The following is a 22,167-nucleotide window of genomic DNA, read 5'->3' as shown; positions in this document are numbered from 1 at the left end:
GCTTTTCTTTGTCTAACTCACTGACTTCGTGATCCAATTGACTCTCTTGACTTCGAATATCATTTAAATGCTAATGACTTCCACATTTATATGTCTGGCCAGAACCATTCTCCTATAGCCAAATGCCTACTCAATATCTCCATCCCCAAACAAATTTAGTTGTTCAATAAGCCTCTCATATTTTACATATCCCAAACTGAACTTCTGAATTTCTCCTTCAATCTGTAGGGCTCTTCCCACAGCCTTTTCCATCTCAGTATATTATAACTCCATCCTTCTGGTTACTCAGACCAAAACTTTTAGCATTAACTGAGGCACCTCTCTTTTTCTCACAACTCATATCCAATGTGTCAACAAATTTTGCTAGTGAAAGAAGCCAGATAAAAAAATTTACATGTTGTCTGATTCCATTTATATGAAACATATAGAAGAGGTAAATTCATAGAGACAGAAAGTAGATCAGAGGTTCCCAAGCGCTGAGAAGGAAATGGGAACTAACTGCTTATAGGGTACAGAGTTTTCTTCTGATAAAAATATTTTAGAGCTAGATAGAGATTTTGTTAGACCATTCTTGCATTGTTATAAAGAATTACCTGAGACTTGGTAATTTATAAAGAAAAGATGTTTAATTGGCTCACACTTCTGCAAGCTTTACAGGAAGCATGGTGTTGACACTGCTCAGCTTCTGGTGAGAACTCAGGAAGCTTACACTCATGGCAGAAGGTGAAAGGGGAGCAGCCATATCACATGGAAAAAGCAGGAGCAAGAGAGGGATGTGGGGAGGTGTCACACACTTTTAAATGGCCAGATCTCACGAGAACTCACTATCATGAGGATAGTACCTAGAGGATGGTACTAAATTATTCGTGAGAAGCCACCCTCATTATCCAATCACCTCCCACCAGGTGCCACCTCCAACATTGGAGATTACAGTTTGACATGAGATTTGAGTGAGAACATGGATCCAAACCATGTCAGAGTTGGTGGTTATACAATGTGATAAATGTCACTGGATTGTGTACTTTAAGATGGTTGTTTTATGTTATGTAAACTTCACCTCAATAGAAAAAAATGAATGTACATTCAGCCAAAAGAAGATTTAGAATAGGAGAAGTCCCAGAGATATATTAACAGCCATTTGATAGGTGGTAAGAAAAAGAGTGGTTATTAGGCTATTTTGTGACCCTCAAAGGGTAGAACTAGATTGGGTGGGTAAGTATTATAAAACCGTCACAAAACCCTGGAGAGAGGAGCCAGTGCTGAAGAACCATTTGCCTGCCATGAGACAGTACCAGTGAATGCCATTGAAAGCTTCATCCCTGGGTCCAAGGGATGGTCAAAGGACCACTACCCAACCCTTCCCTAGCCTATGCCTCCATTACAGATGACCTCAAGATTTACTTGCTTATTGCTGCCAACCAAGGCTGCGCTCACTGCAGTTGCTATCAGTTTATCATGGGTAGAAGGAATGCACAGTAAAGAATTAACTTACTGCCCACCTACCTCCACAGTCCTATCAGGACAAATCGCCATGGCTCACAGAGTTCTTTTCCTTATATTTGGCATATAAGCCCCTTTTATTGTCTGTCATCTATCTCCCGGACAGTTCACCTAAACTGCTCTCTCCTAGCCCAACCCTGATTTTCATCCCAAATGCTTCCTTGCCGTCCCTGGGATTCGTCTCTTCACCATCACCAAATTTCCCTCAGTCTTCCAGTTTCCTATTCAAATGTTTCTCCTAGCTCCTTGCTTTGTCATCAGCCTGACTGCCTCCCAAGGACATCACTTCCCTTTGCAGGTTTCTCAAGATTACAATATTTATTCTCCACACGGCACACACTTCAGGGTTGGAAGGCAGGGTGGTCTTCTTCTTTATAATGAGTGCCTCTTGTAGACCTTTCTTCCTCTGCCCTCTTGTAAAAAAATGAAAAGAAGAAACAAAATAACTCTGCTTTTTTGAAGCTCGTGACACTGAGATAAACCATCTCACTGTCCTTATTGTCATGACCTCTCAAACCTCCTGATCTTCCTCTCCCCGTAAGCACTTCTCATAGTCTTTTTTTTTTTTTTTTTTTTGAGGCAGAGTCTCACTCTGTCACCCAGGCCAGAGTGCAGTGGCACGATCTAAGCTCACTGCAACCTCTGCCTCCCAGGTTCAAGCAATTCTCCTGCCTCAGCCTCCCGAGTAACTGGGATTACAGGCACCTGCCACCACACCCAGCTAATTTTTGTATTTTTAGTAGATGGTTTTACTGTCTTGGCCAGGCTAGTCTTGAACTCCTGACCTCATGATCCACCCACCTTGGCCTCCCAAAGTGCTTGGATTACAAGCATGAGTCACTGGGCTGGGCTGCACTTATCATCATCCTATGGGACTTCACCATCTATGGCACAACCCGTAGCTCAGCCCAGATCCTCAGCTCTCCAATGAGGTTTTCCTCCACTTGACTTGAGCTACCTCATTCCCTAAGCAGAGCCTCAATCTTGACATCACCTAAGTCTGTACCAACTCTAAAGTCACACGATCAAACATTTCACTCTTTAACCACTGTATCGTATTCTTGCAAGTATATTGCTCAATTATCTCATTGCAATGCTTTTTACTCCTACCTCATTGAACCTCCCAACCATTAAACATTTCCTTATTTCAAACCATCAGTTTTCTCCTTATTTACTCCCAGTCTATGCTGCACCATTAAAACTGCCTTCACGAAAATTATAATAGAAAATTATGATAGTGAAAGAGATCTTATCTAACCAACCCCCATCTTGCCGTTAACTTCCAGATTGCCCTTAATCGTTCCTGGGCTTGGGCCAAGCTAACTTTGGCAGAAATTTAGTTTATAGTTTAGCTTTTCTCCAAAACCAAACTGCCTTTGTAAAGGTAATAAAAGACCACTAATGAAAGGTTAGGAGAATGAGAGGAGCCTGAATTTTGCTAAGGTATAGATGTAAACAATTACCATTATTCCAGAGGACACAAGATTCACAATATCCCCAATTACTCCTGCAGATAACAGCACTATCATAGAACCTGAGTGGCCTTTTGAGATATCTTTTCAGATTCCTGTGGCCCCACCCAGAAAGACTTAGCATGCACAAGGACCATTTTCCACACCCCTATGATTGGATCCCCAACCAATCAACAGCACCCATTCCCGTGCTTGCCAAACTATCCTTGAAAATTCCTGGCCTTAGAATTTTGGGGAAGGCTGATTTCAGTAATAACAAAACTCCAGTCTCTCATTCAGCTGGCTCTGCATGAATTAAATTCTTTCTCTATTGCAATTCCTGTCTCGATAAATCAGCTTTATCTGGGCAGCAAGCAAAATGAACCCATGGAACAGTTACCCTGTTGGCAGATATATCTTGCTTCCATAACCAGATTTTTGTTAAACAAATTTACTCTATTTTCTTGATATTTACAACTGTGAATGTCGTGTCCAAATTCCCTTTATTTCTTGTTGAAAAGAACTATATTGCTATAGCCAGTACATACAGACGAATGGCTAATTATTCAACACAGAGGTGGATGTGATCATCACTGCAATATGTAAGTGAATGTTACACATTGTCCACTTTTCCCAAACTACACAGTGTTATATGGCATATGAGCCAATCAATGGTGGCAAAACTCCAGAAATACCACATAGACATCAAGGACTCATTAAACTAATCAATCTATAGTCCTTTTTCAGTAATTTCCAAAACTCGTTGTGCATCCAGATCACTTGGTAACATTTAAAAAAAAATACACACAACATTCGCTTCCAATCCTACCGAATCACAATATTTTGGGTTGGTTCAGGAACAGATTCAGGATTTTTTTAGAGCCCAAGGTTTGTACAATTTGAGGTCTTTTTTTGAGAAAAGGAATGTAAAAATGTCTTGCTTTTATAGATTTTACAAAGATGTATTGCTATGTAAACACATTTCTAGGACCAAGGCCCTTGTAATGTAAAGGTTCATCTAAGTAGTGGACCCTGAAGCTTAATTTTCATTAACATCAAGGTAAATTACCTGTAGGTTATGGTTTAGGAATATATCTGTGTGTGGGTATCTGTGTGCACATGAGCATGTATGTTTGTGTGCATGTTTTAAGCTCCCAGCTGAGTGAACACAAAACTAGATCTTTCCCTTCTGTAGCATCTGTACTGTTTACTCTGTGTACCTCAATATTTTTTTTTCTTTTAATATCTTTTCTTTTTCTCTCTTATTACTTCCTCTTGTGCTATTTTTCCACCTCCCTTTTTTAAAAAAATTTTTCCCTTCTATTTCTATTAATCCTTAGCCCTTACAATGATTCCTACAAGCCCCATTTCTGTATTTGGGGATTGAAATAATTGCTGGACTTTTGAGAGATGGAGATATTAAATTGCAAACTGGCAGTAGAGGGGGGCAGTTGATACATAACTGGGTTTTAAACTCTAGCCTACTGAGACAACTCATTCCATTTATTGAAAAATTATTCTACTTTTTATGATGAGCAAAAATATGCATTCATTCATCCATGCATTGATTTACTCATTTAATTAATATTTGTTGGATATCCACTCTGCATCAGGAATGCACTAGGTTCTGGAAATACAGCAACGAACAAGTTAATTTTTCCCTACCCCTAAGAAACTTAGAGTTTAGTGGGGAAGACAGACACTAAACAAACAATTACACAAGTAATTATTTATCACAATTAAAGGAAGGAAGACAAATATGAGTTAAAGAGGAGACCTAGTCTAAGTAGCCAATTCTCATGAAGGGACATGTATTAGTTGGACTTCTCCAAAGAAACAGAACCAACAGTGTGTGTGTGTGTGTGTGTGTGTGTGTGTGTGTGTGTGTGTGTGTATGTGTGTGTATTGGGGGTGAGGGCTGGTATTTTTTATAGAAATTGTGTCACACAATTATGGAAGCTGAGAAGTCCTGTGGCCTGCTGTCTACAAGCTGAGAACCAGGAAAGGCAGTGGAACACTTCAAAGTCCAAAGGTTCTAGAACCAAGAGTGCCAGTGTTGGAGGGCAGGAGAAGATGGGGGTCCCAGCTTAAACAGAGAGTGAATTCACTCTGCCTCTAACTTTTTGCTCTACACAGGTCTTCAATGGGTTGGATGATGGCCACCCACATTGGTGAAGACAGTCTTTTTAGTCTACCAATTAAATGCTAATCTCTTCAGAAATATCCTCACAGATAATCAAGAAATAATGTTTTTTCAGGGTGATAGAAATCTTCTGGAGTTAAACAGTGGTAATAGTTGCACAATACATTTTTAAAGGGTGAAGTTTATGGTATGTGAGTTTTATCTAAATACAATTTTTAAGAAAGAGCCTTAACACAGAGATAAATATAAACATTTTTATTGTCAGATAGTGTCATGTCAAATAGGTCTGACATAAGCTTAAATAAATACATACTTTAAAAATTATAAAATATTTTAAGTTATAATTTAAAATTTTCAGTAAAACTCAAACACAAACCACATCGGTATTTCACACAGCTAATTTCTAATGCAGTTTACATAAATATTTACAACACAAACAATTTCAAAGAAAGAAACAATTCATTCCACACATAGCCTGATCACAGTAGTTGTTCTCTGTTATTTCCCGGAGTTTTTCTGCTCCTTAAAAAGGGGCTGTTCTGATCCTTATGACATCGCCCTTTTGACTGCTGGCTTTGTCATTGCCAGTGTTCAGCCAGAACTTCTCTGAAACTTTCTTTTTCAACACATGCTAAGTTAATGGAAGTGCAGAAGAGTTTTGATTCTCACACTCCGCAAGGCTAGAGCAGCTTTGACAATTACTAACCGAGAATTTCTCATTGCCAGTGATCAACCGAAAACTGGACATTTCCTTTGGGATTTTTTAATCTGCTTATAAATAAACACAAATGCTTGCTCATACAGGCTTTCCTCCCTTCCAGAGCACCCTAACATACAGAAGAAAACAAATAGGGAATAACTATTAGCCATCTTCATTCTTTAAAAGTCTACTAGATGACTCTTTTATATGGTGAGTTTCTATCATGAATTTTAAATCTTCCATAATATACAAGGATTATGTTTACATATTACATCTGACAAACATCTTTGTAGGAATGCAAAGCACATCCATCCTCTGCATTCTTTTCCAACAAAGACATTCAGAAAATTGTACCTTCGTGCATTTGCATTTATGCCTTTATTAGATCAAAACATTTGACCTCATGGAAGTTTTTCATCATGGAAACCACACATTTCTGAAAAAGATACCTGACAAAATACAAACGTTCCATTCAGTTTTTACTCTCTGATATCACCATGTTTTTAAAAACCAACTGTAGTAAAAACACTCAGAACTTTACACTGATTAACATCATGCCTTGCTAGGGACAAGTGTTTCCCTTTTTGAAATAAATTTATAAGAGATGTAACATAATTTGTTAACAAACAAAGAGGGGGTAATCTAGGATAAGTAACTTTTACCCATAACAGTTTATAAATTTACATATTTACAAGTTTTTTAAGTCCCTACACCACTTGTATTGAATAAAGAACTATGGAAGATTATAATATATTCAATGCAAGTAAAAAAGATCACAATCTTTAAGAACTCTTTAAGAAGCACTGAATCCCATAGGGATGAAAGTGATTAAATTGTGCATAGTAACCCACGGAGCGTTGAGTAGGATTTGCACCGTTAACAACCCTCCATGCATTGGCCTATGTGCATTCAAAATCTGTCATTTTTTCAAGTTAGAAATAGAATATTTTTAGCCATTTTTTCCTCTGAACTCTTGATAATTATTATTCATTCTTATGACAGCAACTGTGGAATCAGCTTTTGAAACACTGTGAAGGGCAAAAGAAAGAAACAAAGCCATAAAATGTTGTGTTTCTATACCAAGATTTCACAGCAAGCAAGGGGGAGTTAGAAAAGGAATTCTGAGATTTCACAGTCGTGGTCTCTTCGCCTTTGCTTGGAAGAAAATGTCCTTTCCTTTCATCAGCCAACACTTTCTTGACCCTGAGAGTAGGAAAGAGAACACTGAGTCCATTCAGTCAAAGGCTGGCCTTGCCCACTGGACTTTGATCCACTGAAGTGGTGGTGGGTGTTGCGGTTTCACCCATAAAGGCATGTGGTATAGCAGGCAAGAAGGGCCAGAGACCCGGGGAGAGTTCTCTGTCTCTGTTGTCTTCAGTGTATCCCTCTAGTTCTCCAGATGCACCTGTATTTCTGCAAATACAAGCATGCATGTCATCAGAACACTTAATATTCTGTATACATTCTCACTAAGATAGTGCATGTAGGAACATCAAATTCTATTCAGTGATGATGGATACGTATTATACATCTGCCAAAACCTACAGAATATAGAACACAGAATGAATCCTAATGTAGCTTGTGGACATTAATAAATAGTAATGTATCAATATTGGCCTATCAGTTGTAACACTAATAAAAAATGTTAATAACAGGGGAAACTGGAGGGGGTGGTGAGGAGATATGTTGAAACTCTGTATTTTCTGCTCAATTTTTCTATAAACTTAAAACTGCACACACACAAAAAAAGGTTCTTTTAATTTTTTAAAAAGTATTCAGAAGGACTTGACCCTTCCAAATTCTTACAAAGCAGGTCAGAGTGGTTAAGAACACAAATTCTAGAACCAGACTGCCTGGGTTTGGATCCTGGCTATACCGCTTACTAGCTTGGAGATTTCAGGCAATTTACTTAACTTCTCTCTGTCTCATTTTCTTTATTTGTGTGATTGCAAATATACTAACAGGCTGGGCCCAGTGGCTTATGCCTATAATCTTAGCGCTTTGCAAGGCCAAGGTGGGCCGATCAGTGAGGTCAGGAGTTCAAGACCGGCCTGGTCAACATGACAAAACCCCGTCTCTACTAAAAATACAAAAAATAGCTGAGTGTGGTGGCAGGCACCTGTAATCCCAGCTACTCGGGAAGCTGAGGCAGGAGAATCGCTTAAACCCAGGAGGCAGAGGTTGTAGTGAGCCAAGATTGCACCACTGCACTCCAGCCTGGACAACAGAGTGAGATTCCATCTCAGTATTAAAAAAAAAAAAAAGAGAAAAGAAATATAGTAACAGCCCCTATCTCAGAGTTCCTAGCTTAGAAAAGTTCCTAGAATATAGTAAGTGCTATGTAAGGGTCAGCTACCTTCATTATTATTATCTGTCATAAATGAAATTACACTGTAATTTCACATTTAAATTCAGATTTTGGACTTCTCATGAAAAATTGGGAGCTGAATCAGGCAAGATAACCCCGTAGCTATTTGCCAGCTTTAGGAAGCTGCTATGCCCTTCGGATGGGTGTGCACTTTGCATTTTACCCTAAAGGCCAGGAGCCATGCTTGTGCTCTGATTATTGCAGAGGCCCTGAGGCAATACCCTGAGGTGACGATTTCTCCCCCACCTCCTCCCTGAAATATTGGCAAGTTTGGAAGGTTCAAGGAGAAACAGAGCCTGTAGAAAAGACGCCTCTCTCATAACCATCTGTAATTTACAAGTCTTACCTGATTCTTTTGAACTTAAAGGATGTAAGAAGGCTTTTGGTAGCTTCCATCTGATTCAAGGCTTTGGCAGCTGCTGTGGAATACATGAGAACACTAGGTAAAGCACTGTCTTCCAACATGAAGAGAGAAAAATGTGTGGAATGTTCAATGGCATGCTTTGTATAAGAATGCAACTTACCTGGCAGGAACAAATTTCTTTGCTGCAAAAGAAAAAACAAAAATCATTAATTCAAAGTACATCATGTTAAAGATACGTTAAGTCCAGATACAATATGACTTAATTCATTAAGGGTTACAAACTCAATGCCTCAGGGCCTCTGCAATAATCAGAGCACAAGCATGGCTCCTGTCCTCTAGGGTAAAATGCAAAGTGCACACCCATCCGAAGGGCATAGCAGCTTCCTAAAGCCGGCAAATAGCTACAGGGTTATCTTGCCTGATTCAGCTCCCAATTTTTCATGAGAAGTCCAAAATCTGAATTTAAATGTGAGATTTCCTATTTTGCAAATGTCAGAACTTAACTCAAAAATGTTTTAAGTACTTTTAAACATGTAAGCCATGTTTAAAAGTGTAGTCAGATGTGCTTGCATATTCCTTAAGAGATACTCCCAAATTTAAGGCTATACTCCAAATAAATCTCCTTAGGAAGGATTTTATCCATTTTCCTTAAAGCGCTCATGATGGCAGTCTCATTGCACAACTCCTGGAGGCATCATATAATTCAATATGAATAGCACCCCCTGGAGTTGTACAATATTAGGCACAACTAACATTTCTATTTCCTAAAACTCTTCCCATACTGAGTTGTACTACTAACTCTTTTCCTAATACTTCTGCTTAATTATACTGCATTTATTAGTGTTTATCCAGATTCTAATTATTGTTCAAATTTGTAAGCAAGACCATGGCTTATCAATGAGAAAGAAATGTACTTTAAAAAACATTTCTGAAGTGTATCCATAAACGTCCTCACCTTTTCGAAGGAATTTCCGAAGCCAGAGGAGAAATGGTACTAATGTTAGGAGAGAGACTCCAGCGGCAGAAAGTCCAGCTGCCAAGGGAATGTTGGACTCGGTGGGAGCTAAAAAAACAAGAGAGGAGGAAATGGCATGAGAAGGAACTGATGTTAAAGTCTCTCTGTCCTGTCCATTTGGCCTTTTTTCTGTACACCGATTACTAGCAGCAACAGAGCTATGTAGTTTAATATAAGAAGCAGAGATGTGGCATTAAAGGCCTTTGAGATTTGCTCCAAGCCACCTTCCAAGTTATTTCCACCATAGCTTCCACCACCGGCAGGCTAACTTGCCAAGCTTGTTCACAATACCATATCGCGCTTGGTTAATAAACACTGCACTTGGTGCTCTCTTGCTCTCACTCCCTCTTATTTTCCATTTCCCCTTTCTCCTTTCCTCTCTATGTCTCCTTTTTCCGGTCATCAGAATTCTATCCATTCCATCAACATGCAACTTCTGTTTTTTCTCTATCTAACCTCATAAAATTTAATATGCATAATTTGTTAACCTGGGCAAACTTTCTGGCTTGGATATAATGGAGAGTTGATTACTGTAACAAGATAGCTGCCCCTTTTTCTCTTTAATGCCCCAGACAACCACCATCAGTCAATGCATCACCTTCACAGGCAGGCAGCATCCCAGACCAGTGTCCTGTGGCACCACACGTCAGAGCTGCTGAGCCATTGAGCGTCCATCCTTCAGGACATGCGAACTTGCACACAGTGCCAAACACAGGCTCCCCACTGCAGCTCATGTTGATCTTTCCCGGAACTGCCAGGCTTGAACATTTCACCACTGCAAATGTTAGGTACACAGGTAGAGTTTCAGAAAAATCTACTGGAAAACTTATAAAACTCACTTAAAAGTCAACATTAAATGTAATGTATAAGCACTACATTTTTGGCATGTAGGAAATTAGGATCAAACCCCCTTGGGGCAATCTAGGTTCAGAAATTTATGAGGTATTTGACCTGTACCCTAAAAAAGTCTGCACTCAACTCTACCTTGGCAGGAAGGAACCTCTTGTGTCCATTGTCCCTGAGATGTGCACTCGAGTCGAGTTGATCCATGTAATTCAAATCCCTCCTCACAGCTGAAGGCACAAGAGGACTTGTAGGTGAATTCTCCAAGGGGAGAATGAGCACACCTCACCATGCCCCTCGGGAGCTGGCGAACAGCATCACATCTCACAGCTGGAACACATGAGAGAGCACTTTAGAAGTTTATTTGCATCTCTGGTTTCCCAAGATAACCAAGTTCCTAAGCTCTTCAATAGTTTTTATCTTAAAATAAAATAAAAACAAAGACCATACCTTCACATGTGGGCTTCTCGTTGTCCCACTCCCCTGTGGGGCCACACTGGAGCCTTTTGGAGCCCTTCAACACAAATCCCTGCTCACAGGAGAACTCACAGCTGGATCCATTCTGGAAACTGCCAGAAGCACTAGGAAGACAATTCATGTGGCCTCGCGCAGGGCTGGACAAGACCGTGCACTGGAAAGCTGAGACATCAAAATGATGGTCAGAAAATATTGCAGTGGAACTAGAGAGTACTTGGCATTTGTTGAGTGAACCCTGTTCATTCGAGCAACACTTGGATAACTGAAGGTCTTTATAACTCTCTGGACAAATGGGAAGATGGGTGTATTTTTTTTTTTTTGAATTTCAACCCCCTCACTGATCATGGCACTAATTAAAAGACTAATTAACAGGGACATTAGTTCCTGGGCACTGTTATCTAACATGCAAAAGAAGTTATGGTCAAGGGAATGATTTCACACAGTCTGAGGACAACATATGGGTCATGGATGTTTATAGATTGGTGCCAAAAAGAAAGAAAGAGAAGAAAGCACCCCTATAAAAATTTATCTGCTTTGCAGTTTGGTTTTTGTGTTATAAGATTTTGCTACTGGAAATCATTCTGTGCTGGCTTTGGCTAGGAGAAAGCCAGTGCCTGATGGTAAAAACTGCTTGTTTTCAATATCCTTGCTCTTAAAGTGAATTAAAGTGCACTGCTTATGTATGTATCAATACTATTGCTGTAACTGACACCATGCTTGAAACAGTCTCATCACTGCTAATTGTGAGCCATTTCAGGAGAAAGGTGTGATGAGAGTTTTAGATTCAAATCATGTTCTCATTATTCTGCTTTCTGAATTTTCTAATATGATTCCTTCAGATTAAGAATTCTGTCTACTCTATGCTAATGTCTATAAAGTTATATTAGCACATCACAGTTCAAAAAGCAGCAAAGCATTCATTCTTAATACATATGATCCTTTCCCTGGCCAAACTAGTTATTTTAAATGAATCTCAGAGATATGAGTGTTGCTCATCAAATCTTATTTCAATAGTTAAAGTGGGTATTGAGTTTTTTTCACTGTCAAGTTTGAAGATGATTGCTCTTTAAGAAAGTATAAATCAAAAGGACCTCAAACTTACCTTCACAAACTGGGATTTGCGGTGTCCATGTCCCTTGAGTGGTGCATTCAACCTGGGCTGGACCCTGCAGCATGAAGCCTTCCTCACAGGTGAAGTTGCAGGAAGAGTCGAAGGTGAACTCTCCAGCAGGGGAATGGCTGCACGTCACAGAGCCATTCTGAGGCTCGGGGATAGCCCTGCATGTCACAGCTGTAACAAATGTGTCCATAGAATTGGTTTGGCAGGGCATGGAATTAGTTTACCCATTTTCAGTATTGGGAAAATGAATGTTAACAGTAAGTCTCCATGTGGAGCAACTTTACCTTTACACATTGGCTTCTCATTGTCCCAATTCCCAGATGAGGTACACCGAAGGCTCGGGGCTCCCATTAGTTCAAATCCTTCTTCACAGTCAAATGTACAGGTTGTGTTCCATGGGAAGCTTCCAGGACTTTGGAAACATTCCACAAACCCATTGGCAGGATTTGTCAAAGCATCACACTCAACCACTGGGGATTTGAAAGAGCACCATGAATTTTACAGAAGAATGATATCTTCACTTCCTTTTAAGCTGGATGTATAACAGAGTGAGGAAGCTGCCTTCAAAGGGTAGAACCCAAAGTCCTGTGTCAATTCTTAGGGATATACACAGCCAGAATAAAAGCTTTTATTCTTTTTCATGGATATTTCTATCTTCTCTGATTAATTTTCACTTTGCCTATGCTGAGTGGTCTCTAACCTTTACATGAGGTAAAAATTTAAAAAAAAAAAAAAAAAGATTCTTGACTGGTAGTTATGACTAGTACTGACATACATTGGCCATTCATTTATTTTAGCCTATCGGAACCTGAAGAACTGATTTTTTCTTTTTTGGCCTCTGGTTCAGAAAGATAAAATTGAAAGAGAAAAAGAGATACTGAGACTGCTTGATTATCATGGTCTTAAGTTAGTCCCATAGCATGGAAAAGCTAAACAGGGAAACAAGATGAGAAAGTCATTGAGAGTTCTAGAGCTTTACTGTTTTATGGTCTCCTTTACGAATTACCAGAACCCCAGAAACACCCACTCCAAACATAGAATAAAAATTTCTCTCAACCCAAGCAGGTACTAGGTTAGCCATATACATTGGCTAAGAGAATACGTTGTATTAAAAATGAAGACAGAAAAAGAGAACTTTCCTGAAGTTTTGAAAATGTTATAAGTTGGATTAAAAAACAGAAGCAATAAGGGATGACTTGGAGAATATTCTGTGCATTCTGAGAGGGATTTACCATTGCAGGCTGGAATAGGAGCACTCCATTCTCCAGAGGACATACACTGTGTGGTCTCCATGCTGCTTGGCAGGTAGCCCCTATCACAGCTGACAGAGCAGGAAGAATTGTAGCTGAAGTTTCCCAGTGGGTGACTGCAAACCAAGCTTCCATGCTCAGGGGATTCCGGGGCTGTACAGTTCACAACTGAAACAGAAACCCAAATCAGCTCTGCTCATCTCTTACCTTACGCAGTTAAGAACACTAGAAGCTACAACTACAGGGTTTTTTTCAATTTAAAAACTTATAAAATTTTTAATGGAATATGTAAAATTGACTGTAATTCTACCCTTTTTCTTTTAGTCAAGAAAATATTGATCCACAAAAAGAACAAAAAACCACAACCACAACCACAAAAAAAGAAATATTCAGTGATACAGGGAGAGTAGTGTAATTGTGTTTTTCTCAAAACTGATCAAATTATATAAACAAACAAAAACAGCAAACTTAGTTGCTGCAACAAATTTCTGGTTACTTTTCTCACAACTGCCAAAAATACTACAGTAAGCTTCCACCCAGGGTAAGAACCATCCACGAAGGTATATTTCAAGTTTAAGTACTAGAGTACATTATGAATTTTAAAAACTCTCATGCTGCACTGTCTAATATATTAGCCACTATCTATTTGTGGCTACTCAAATTAAACTTGAATTTGTTGAAATTAAATGACATTTAAAATTCAGTTCCTCAATGTCACCAGCTACATTTCAGGTACTCAATAACCACGTGTGGCTCACAGTTACACACTGGACAGCACAGCTATGGAACATTTCCATCATCACGAAAAGCTCTATTGCACAACACTGTGTGAAGGGACCTTGGAGAGAAGCTAATCTAACTCTTAATTTACAGATTTAGAAACCGAGAACTCATTTCATTCAAGTGACTAACTCCATGCTACACAGCTAGTCATTATAGAGCCAGAGCATGAACAAAGATGCCCTGGACTCTGTAACTCACTCATTTCCACTGCAATGTCTTGTTACCACCTAGATGAAGTGAGTACCTGCTCCTTGCAGAGACACAAAACTACAGTTTATTGAATGTGTCCTGTGTGCCAGGCACTATGTAACCATGAGCCTATGAAGTTCACACTATAATTATGCCCATTTTACAACGAGAAAACTGTGGCCTAAAGAGATAAATTATCTTCTCAAGATGCTGTAATAAATAACTGGTGAATCTAGGACTCAAACCCAGAAGCATCTGACTTAATAGTTTCAGCTCACAATCACCAAATGACACCGTCTGCACCAGAGAAGGAAAGGCATGCAGACCTAACTCTGAAGCCAGCAAGGATGTGAGATGGTGCTACCATCTCAAGTGAAGGAGCAGGTGAGAACCAGGCTTACCTTGCTCACACTTGAGTCCACTGAACCCAGGAGCGCACTTGCAAGTGTAATTATTGATGGTCTCTACACATTCACCGTGGACACTGCAGGATGTATTGGTGCAGGCAGCTGCGCAAAACACAAAGCATGATGAGGACGATTACTGTGGTTATTCCGAGTGCCTTTGAATTTAGAATCAACAGTGTGCAACAGAGACATCAGCAATGCTACAGAGTTCCACAAATCTTAACTGAAGTGTTCTACAAAGTGCCAAATCGGAGTTTCAGGCCCACTTATCTTAAACTTTGTTGCTAATGTACAGATGTTGGGAGTATGACTGTGGCTGGCATGTACAATGGAAAATTCACTTCTTCACAAACTCTGAAGACAGGTCCCCTACCACAAATAAACAAGTAACTAAAATATGTAGTGTGTGTATTTTTACATGCAAAGAACTACATATATGCCTACAGTATTTATATACATTATATATACACATTCTTGCTCACATTCACACAAAGCAGTGAAAGAGAGAAACTTTAGCAGTTAAACAGAATCTTTTAGAACATAAAATTACCACAATAGAGAGCAATTTTGGCATGCTGTAAATTTGCCAAGACGCGCACACACTGAAACTACCTCCCACTGCTGCTGCAAACTCCCTACCTGTGTAGCACAGGGCCAGCTTCTTCTTGCTGCACCTCTCATCATTCCACATGCCCATGTCTTTGTCTCTCTTGATGTAGATTTCCACGCAGTCCTCATCGTTTTGCTTATTGTTGGGTTCACCTGGAGCCCAGTTCCTGGCTGCTTCTGTCAAAGGTTTCTGGGTTCCTACCCAGACCCACACATTGTTGACTTTTCTGATTCCAATCCAGTAATAACTTGGTGAATAGCTCAATATGGAGTTTAGGTACTCAATCTCTTCTTTGTTTTGAATTGCAACTAGATGTGTGTACCTTTGCTGACAATAAGCACTTGCCTCATCGTAAGTCATAGTTTCCGTGGAGGTGTTGTAAGACCAGGCTCCACTCTCTTTAATGAGAAGCACTAGTGGGAGAAAAAGAAAAGAAATGGTAGAGTTTGGTGCTGTTGTGGTTTAACTCTGATACCTGTGCTTCTTATTGTCTTATTTTTGACCTACTGTGGGCCAAAATGTTTGTGGCATGGCCCAGAATTTTTTCACCTTTTCAAAAGGAAGAGGTACGTATGAAGAAACAACTACTAATTTTTTTATCGAGCACTTAGTATGCACCATGAAGCACTGTTTGAGGTACTGTCTAAGAAGCATGCTATTGAATCCTCACAAAGCATCTGGAAAATAAGTCATTTATGATCCACACTTTACACTTAAGGAAAGAGAGACACTAAGAGGTAATGAAAATAGCCCTGAGCCCTGGGCAGGCAGAGGTCAGGAATGCTGCCATATATCCTGCACAGGACAGCCCCAGCCAAGGAAGGATATTTTCAGTCTGAAATATCTGTAGTGCGAGGATGAGAAATCCTGGTCTAATGACACTGACTTACCGAGAGTGAGAGCTGAGAGAAACTGTGAAGCGATCATGACTTCAAGAGTTCTTTTTGCCCAAAGGTTTAGGCTTGAAATACTTTCCTGGGGAGAAAAAAATACAAAATGAATTAGAGAAGGAAATCCTGGGCAGCCAGTTACATTATTCTACCATGATATTTAAGGCAGCATCCTAAGATTTTGGGTAAAGGATTTCAGTGCCATAATCTTTGTTTCAGAGTTTAATTAAAGAAATAATACAAAATTTAATATTTTCATCTTTTTGGTCAAAGAGAAAAGAGAGGTTTTAGCTACAATACAATAAGCTTGTACAGATGTGATTTCTATTAGAAGGCCTTTTGCATTTCTATGTTTCATGGCCCAAGGCTGCCCTTGTAAAGCATTCTGCACTGACCGTTTTGTGAAGCAGTTGTTCAAACACAGGATCTCTCAGATGGGTATCACTGCTGCCTCTGCCTCAGGTCAGTATAGTAGTTTTGATGTGAAGTCAGCCAAGAACAGCTGAACACTACTGCGGCTGAGGCCCTTTTATAGGAGGGATTGCTTCCTGTGAATAATAGGAGGATATTGTCCAAATCCAGTAAAGAGGAAATTCCCAATGGCAACCAAAAACTTTCCCGGGAATATCCACGATCCTTAAAATTACAATGATGTCAGAACTCTGTCTCTTGAAGCTACTTCACCTTTGTCCATGCCTTTATATTTCATATGCAATTTCATTAATATGACACAAATGTATGATTTTTAATTCTCAGAACATAAAGTCTATGTCTTTAAAAAGTTGTAAAACTTTGCTTGTTAGTAGTGTCCCCCATGTAGTTGTGGTAATAATTACAACAATACATTTGTCACCCACAGTCCACTACCTTCAATTTCCCATTCATAGCTGTCAATAACCAATCACTACTCATTTTTTCTTTCTTTTACACCTGCCAGTTTAACATACTGACACAGGAATAAATCAGAAGGTAGATATTAATCTTCAGATTTTGCATAGCAGTTATGCCTAAATTAAAATATTATCTAAAAATAATATCTACCACTCAAATGTTTAAAATAATGCCCTATTTTAAAAAAATAATTAAAATGGGAAATAGATGTTTATATCTGGGAAAGGTTCATGGTTTGTTCAGTAAAAAAAAGAAAAACTATGTATACATATGTAATTGGTCCAAATTTTGTTTAAAATTTTTTAAATGTAAATGTGCAAACAGTAAAAACTCTTCCACAATATTTAACAATGACTATCTCTGGATGGCAGACTTGGGATACTTTTTATATCCTTCATTATTATTTTCAGGATTTTTCTAATTTTTTCAATTTTCCTTTTTTTCACCTTTATAGTAACAAGAATACAATTTAAAGAAACTTGTCTTTAGGTCGGGTGTGGTGGCTCAGGCCTGTAATCCCAGCACTTTGGGAGGCCAAGGAGGGCAGATCATCTGAGGTCAGGAATTCAAGACCAGCCTAGCCAACATGATAAAACCCCATCTCTACTAAAAATACAAAAATTAGCCAGGGCATAGTGGTGTGTGCCTGTAATCCCAGCTACTGGGGAGGCTGAGACAGAAGAATCGCTTGAACCCAGGAGGCGGAGGTTGCAGTGAGCTGAAATAGCACCATTGCACTCCAGCTTGGGTGACAGCAAGACTCCATCAGAAAGAAAGAGAGAAAGAGCAAGAAGGAAGGAAGGAGGGAGGGAAGGAAGGAAGGAAGAAGGGAAGGAGGGAAGGAGGGAAGGAGGGAAGGAAGGAAGGAAGGAAGGAAGGAAAACTTGTCTCCAAATGCAACAGAAGGAGATGTATGTGGTATCATATATTTCTGCTCTTCATTTTGACATTTCTTCTGCGTGATTGTATATACAACATATCCCCATTTTACAGATGAGGAAATTGAGCAACTGGGATTTCATCTCATTCAAAAGCGCCGAGCTAAGGGTGGGAACCCAGGCAGTTAACATCCAGAGCCCACTCCCTGAACTGCTACTCCAAACCATGATTCTTCTGTTTTAATACCCTGAGATTCCCTGTTCTAGCCAAGTTTCCTGGACTCTTTATGCCTTCTTCCTGAGACCTCCTTGACCATCACAGCTCTCCACTGAGAAGGCTGTGTCATGGGTTCTGAGACATGGGGGCTGCGAGCAGTAGGGAGAGGATGCAGTGAGAACAGACCCTGGGTCCCCAGTGTGTAGGGAGAAAGTGGACAAAGGAAAAAACAAGCAAGGCAAGCAGAGCCATGCATAGGTCACGTTGAGCCCTAAGCCACACTTCCCACAAGTTTCTGATTCAAAAGCAAATTTTCTCTACTGCGAAAGGGCAAAATGATTATTCTAAATTTACATTGAGAGAGCTTCAGGGAGAGAATCCAACATTGGAACAATAAGACAAATAAGGAGAGGAAGAGATAAGTGAGTAACAGTAACTTATATGTAGACTATATATATATATAAAATATATATAAATATAAAATATTATGAAAGAAAAATAGACTCTCAAGATGCCAGATTCACTATGCCAAAGGGAAAGTTAAGCTTGGGAAATGAGTCATGCAAAACCCTTCTTCCTTTTGTTCCCAAATAGCTGTAATTTCACATGCTTACTTTATCGTATAAAGCAGTAATTTCACATGCTTACTTTATCGTGTACTGAGCACGAGATGAATGGATAATTTCTCTCTACTCCCTTCTTTTTACATGTAAAATGTAGACTCACTGAGTGTTCATCAGAGCCTTGCAACAATAAATACTTGCCTAATTGCCAACCCATCTTTCATTTTTTTTCTTCCCCTCCTGCTTGGTCTTTCCTCTCTAAAGATGGAAGTTCCCAAAACCCTCTGGAAAAAGTACAGGTCACAGATCTTACAGTGACTTGTGTTTCTTTTTCCTGGGGACATATTCAGCCGTGACAAAATAAACCTCTAATCTATTGAGATATGCTACAATTACTTTTTGGTTTACAATATGTACATATTTTTATATATCATAGATATACATGTTTTAACCAGAGGTATGTTATTCAAAATCCACTCACCCTTACAATTATCTGCATTCTCTCACAATATTTTCTATGTCCCAGCCCCTGAGGTTGGGACTGCAAATCAGGTACATGGGTACTGGGAGCTGATGGACTCCCTTCTGGCTGCCTGGGCTGCTGAAGATGCCATAGGCAGACCCAACTTTCGTCTCATGGAGAGACCGTGGGCCTGCGCAGGGTAGGAGTGGGGTTACAGCCAGACTACAGCTTATTCACCTGCATTTTCCTGTCAGGGTCTCATGAGAGGCAATTGCTTGTTTTTTTTACGGGGGTAGGGGGAATATCAGGGGGAGTTGAGGAGGAAATTGGGTGAGATTGGAATAGCTGGGCATGTTGAATATTATCCCCTTCTTCAAATAATCCAAAATTTCCCCCCAAGAAACAAGCTGCTCAGGGGTGCTTCGAAGCTCCACTGAATCTTTTAGCTCTGAAGACGTAGCTGGCTGTTACTGGACTGCCAGATTTCAAGGCTGGCCTCATAGGGACCCTGTTGGCAATTTCCTACATGGGGGGAGCATCCCCTACATGGATGAGAATGAAAAGCGGAAAGAAGACGGTGCAAACACAGGCACACCCTAGTGTCTGCCACCAGGGCTATTTCATCTCGGAGGTGTCACCTTTCCTGTCTTTATTGTCTCTTTTCCTGGAAGTCCCTTGTCCTCTCCTCCACACCCTTTAATCAGGCATCAAAGACTTTAACCACTTTTACTCTGTGCCCAGGCCCACTCATTCTCACTTTTATGGCAAAGGGAGTAGAAGACAGAGAGAAAGCCAAGATTAGGGACCCTAAGACAAATGTTAGAATTTTAACCAAGGCTACCCTGTGGACAGAAGGTTATTGGGTTTGGTGGAAAGCAGCACTGGCCATAACCACATGTGGCAAAAGCATCTATCAAGGAGTGAAGTTATTTTTGGTTCCTCAGGGCTGAATGTGACTGGGAAGCAGGGCAGGGGTGTCCTCCTGCCTTCCTGAGGCTGTCTGTTCCCTTACCTCTGGGAAGACTTATTTCACCTCTGAGTGCTTAGTTTCGAAAGCCTTGGTTTTCCCTCTCCCATAAAAAAAAAGTTCTACTCTGCTAACATCTAAGTTACCTTTGTAGAGTCTTAGGTAGAGGGAGGAAATCTCAATAAAGATTCAACCCTATTTGCAAAATACAAACATGGTATTTCTTGCATTCCCAAAATTGTGAAAGAAAACGTTAGTATATCACCACAGTAGAGAATGGCATTTTTGTTTCATCAAAACCTAAATATATTTGATGAAAATGTGTCTGGTTCTAAGTTTATTTCCCAGAAAGCCATGTTTACTCACGTGGAATTTATAGACATCTTGTAATATCTGAGTTGAGTAGGAGCTCTGGGCTCTATCTCACTCTGCTCTCCCACACCCAAGGGGAAGTGTAGGGTTCTCAAACTTTAATATGAAGAGGAATCACCTGGACAGCTCACCTAAAATGCACATCTTTAGTTCCAATACTCAGAGGATCTGACTCAATAGGTCTGGGTGGAGCCCAGGAATTTGGGCGTTAAATGAATATCTCAGGTGATTCTAATACAGAACATGTAAGATGACCAGATCCCATCACACTTTGAGATATATTGGCCTAGGGCCAACTGACTTGGAGAAAACACTAGTAAGACCCTATGGTTGGTGCTCAGCTATAGGTATCAGAATTTTGATCAAAATTTTACTATAATTATGACATCTCTCTTTGGAACTGGAAGGCTAGAACCCCACTTGTAAAGTGTTGAAAAATACAAGGAAAATTTAGGGTGAGTAGTCCTTTGAATTCTTAAACATGGAAAGTGAATGTGTAAGAATTTTTACCAAAAAGAGAGAGAGAATAGCTGTTAAAGAATTAACACAAATATGTATATATTAATTTATTCTCTTTTCTCTTCTGATTCCAGAGGAGTTTGTAATTTCACTGACTCTCCTTGAGCTTCCAGGATGATCTGAGACTTAAATGTTTAATGTGCTTTTTGCTTCCTATTTGGCAGCACCTTATCTTGCAGCTTCCGCTTTCTGCTTGGGGACCTAAAAACTAACTAATGGGAATTTCTTCAAAATGAGCCAACTCGGGTGAATTCCCAAAGCGGAAGAAACAAATGAGGATGGGCTGGTTAATTAAGAGAACTTTTCCTGAATACAGCCAGACTGCTTGCCGACTGTTGCTAACATGAGGGAAGAAATATCCCTGGATTTTAGAAGAGCCCCCTTGTTTGTTTTCCTTGGCCATTTGTGCTGCTTGTTTTGTAAGTCAGAAATTTCCTAAAGGACTATTATTAGCTGTGTTCTCAGTGCCTCATATCAGAAAAATTCTGCTCTGGCCACTTTAGAAAATATAACTTGGATTTTAATGTATCAGAAAATGTAACAATTACAGACAGCTCTAAAAGGGCACTAAATGGCAAAGAAAATGGTTCACTTTTTTTTTCTTCCCCAAATCTAAAATAGGTGATTTTGGAGAAGCAGGGGAAAAAACAGAATTTTCTAGATCTCTTCAGAGCTCAACAACTGATACAGTTAATTATGTAAGTCTTTGATATTTGAAAATGATCGGATTAACCTGATAACAATGAATATTTAAATACAGTGATTTAACACAAGAGATTTCTATTTCACACTAATGAGCTGTGTGACTGGGGCAAGCTTCTTTGCCTCATTAAGCATCAAATTTCCTGAGAACTTATTTATTTAGACCAAGAGTGCCTGACTACCATCTCTGCTAGCTGTGACATAATATGACAAAGGCATAAATATGGGATATGGGAAAAGGCACTGATTTAAATCAAAGAGTTCAGTATTTTTCCCTGCTGTGAAGTTTTTAACTAATAATTCATAGGAAGATACCATATTTAGAGTGTTTACGATGGGCCTAGCACTTCGCATACATTGCTTCTTACAGATTTTAAAAGTAAAAGGTAGATACTAATCTCATTTTGCAGAGGACAAAACAGAGACCTGGAGAGGTTATATAACTTGCTAGTGTTTTTTCAGTTAATAAGTGGTAGAGTTGGGAT

The 22,167-nt window shown here is 39.6% G+C and overlaps 1 protein-coding gene across 1 annotated transcript; it reads right to left on the bottom strand.

Moving 5' to 3' along the window:
- Positions 1–5,334: 5,334 nt before the first annotated feature.
- SELE (selectin E) lies at positions 5,335–17,046 on the bottom strand. The gene is made up of 14 exons (XM_032291437.1): positions 16,506–17,046; positions 16,111–16,195; positions 15,250–15,633; positions 14,605–14,712; positions 13,214–13,399; positions 12,266–12,451; positions 11,964–12,152; positions 10,835–11,023; positions 10,526–10,714; positions 10,140–10,316; positions 9,482–9,589; positions 8,687–8,708; positions 8,509–8,581; positions 5,335–7,207 (listed from the first exon to the last, which is right to left on the bottom strand). Exons 2-13 carry the CDS (start codon positions 16,145–16,147, stop codon positions 8,524–8,526), a joined length of 1,833 nt encoding a protein of 610 aa, XP_032147328.1. The 5' UTR covers positions 16,148–16,195; positions 16,506–17,046; the 3' UTR covers positions 5,335–7,207; positions 8,509–8,523.
- Positions 17,047–22,167: the final 5,121 nt, after the last annotated feature.

This window comes from Sapajus apella, unplaced genomic scaffold (assembly GCF_009761245.1).
Source record: "Sapajus apella isolate SASKATOON/1434 unplaced genomic scaffold, GSC_monkey_1.0 scaffold25, whole genome shotgun sequence".
NCBI classification, from domain to species: Eukaryota; Metazoa; Chordata; class Mammalia; order Primates; family Cebidae; genus Sapajus; species Sapajus apella.
Note: the sequence above shows the minus strand (reverse complement) of the source record. Positions and strands in the feature narration are given on the sequence as shown.

Coding starts and splice junctions, on each gene's coding strand:
- SELE (XM_032291437.1), bottom strand. CDS start 16,147: ATGATCGCTTCACAGTTTCTCTCAGCTCTCACTCTCG. Junction 15,634..16,110: donor TCTCTCAGCTCTCACTCTCG/GTAAGTCAGTGT, acceptor TTCTCCCACTAG/TGCTTCTCATTAAAGAGAGT. Junction 10,317..10,525: donor AGAGGTTCCTTCCTGCCAAG/GTAGAGTTGAGT, acceptor TAACATTTGCAG/TGGTGAAATGTTCAAGCCTG.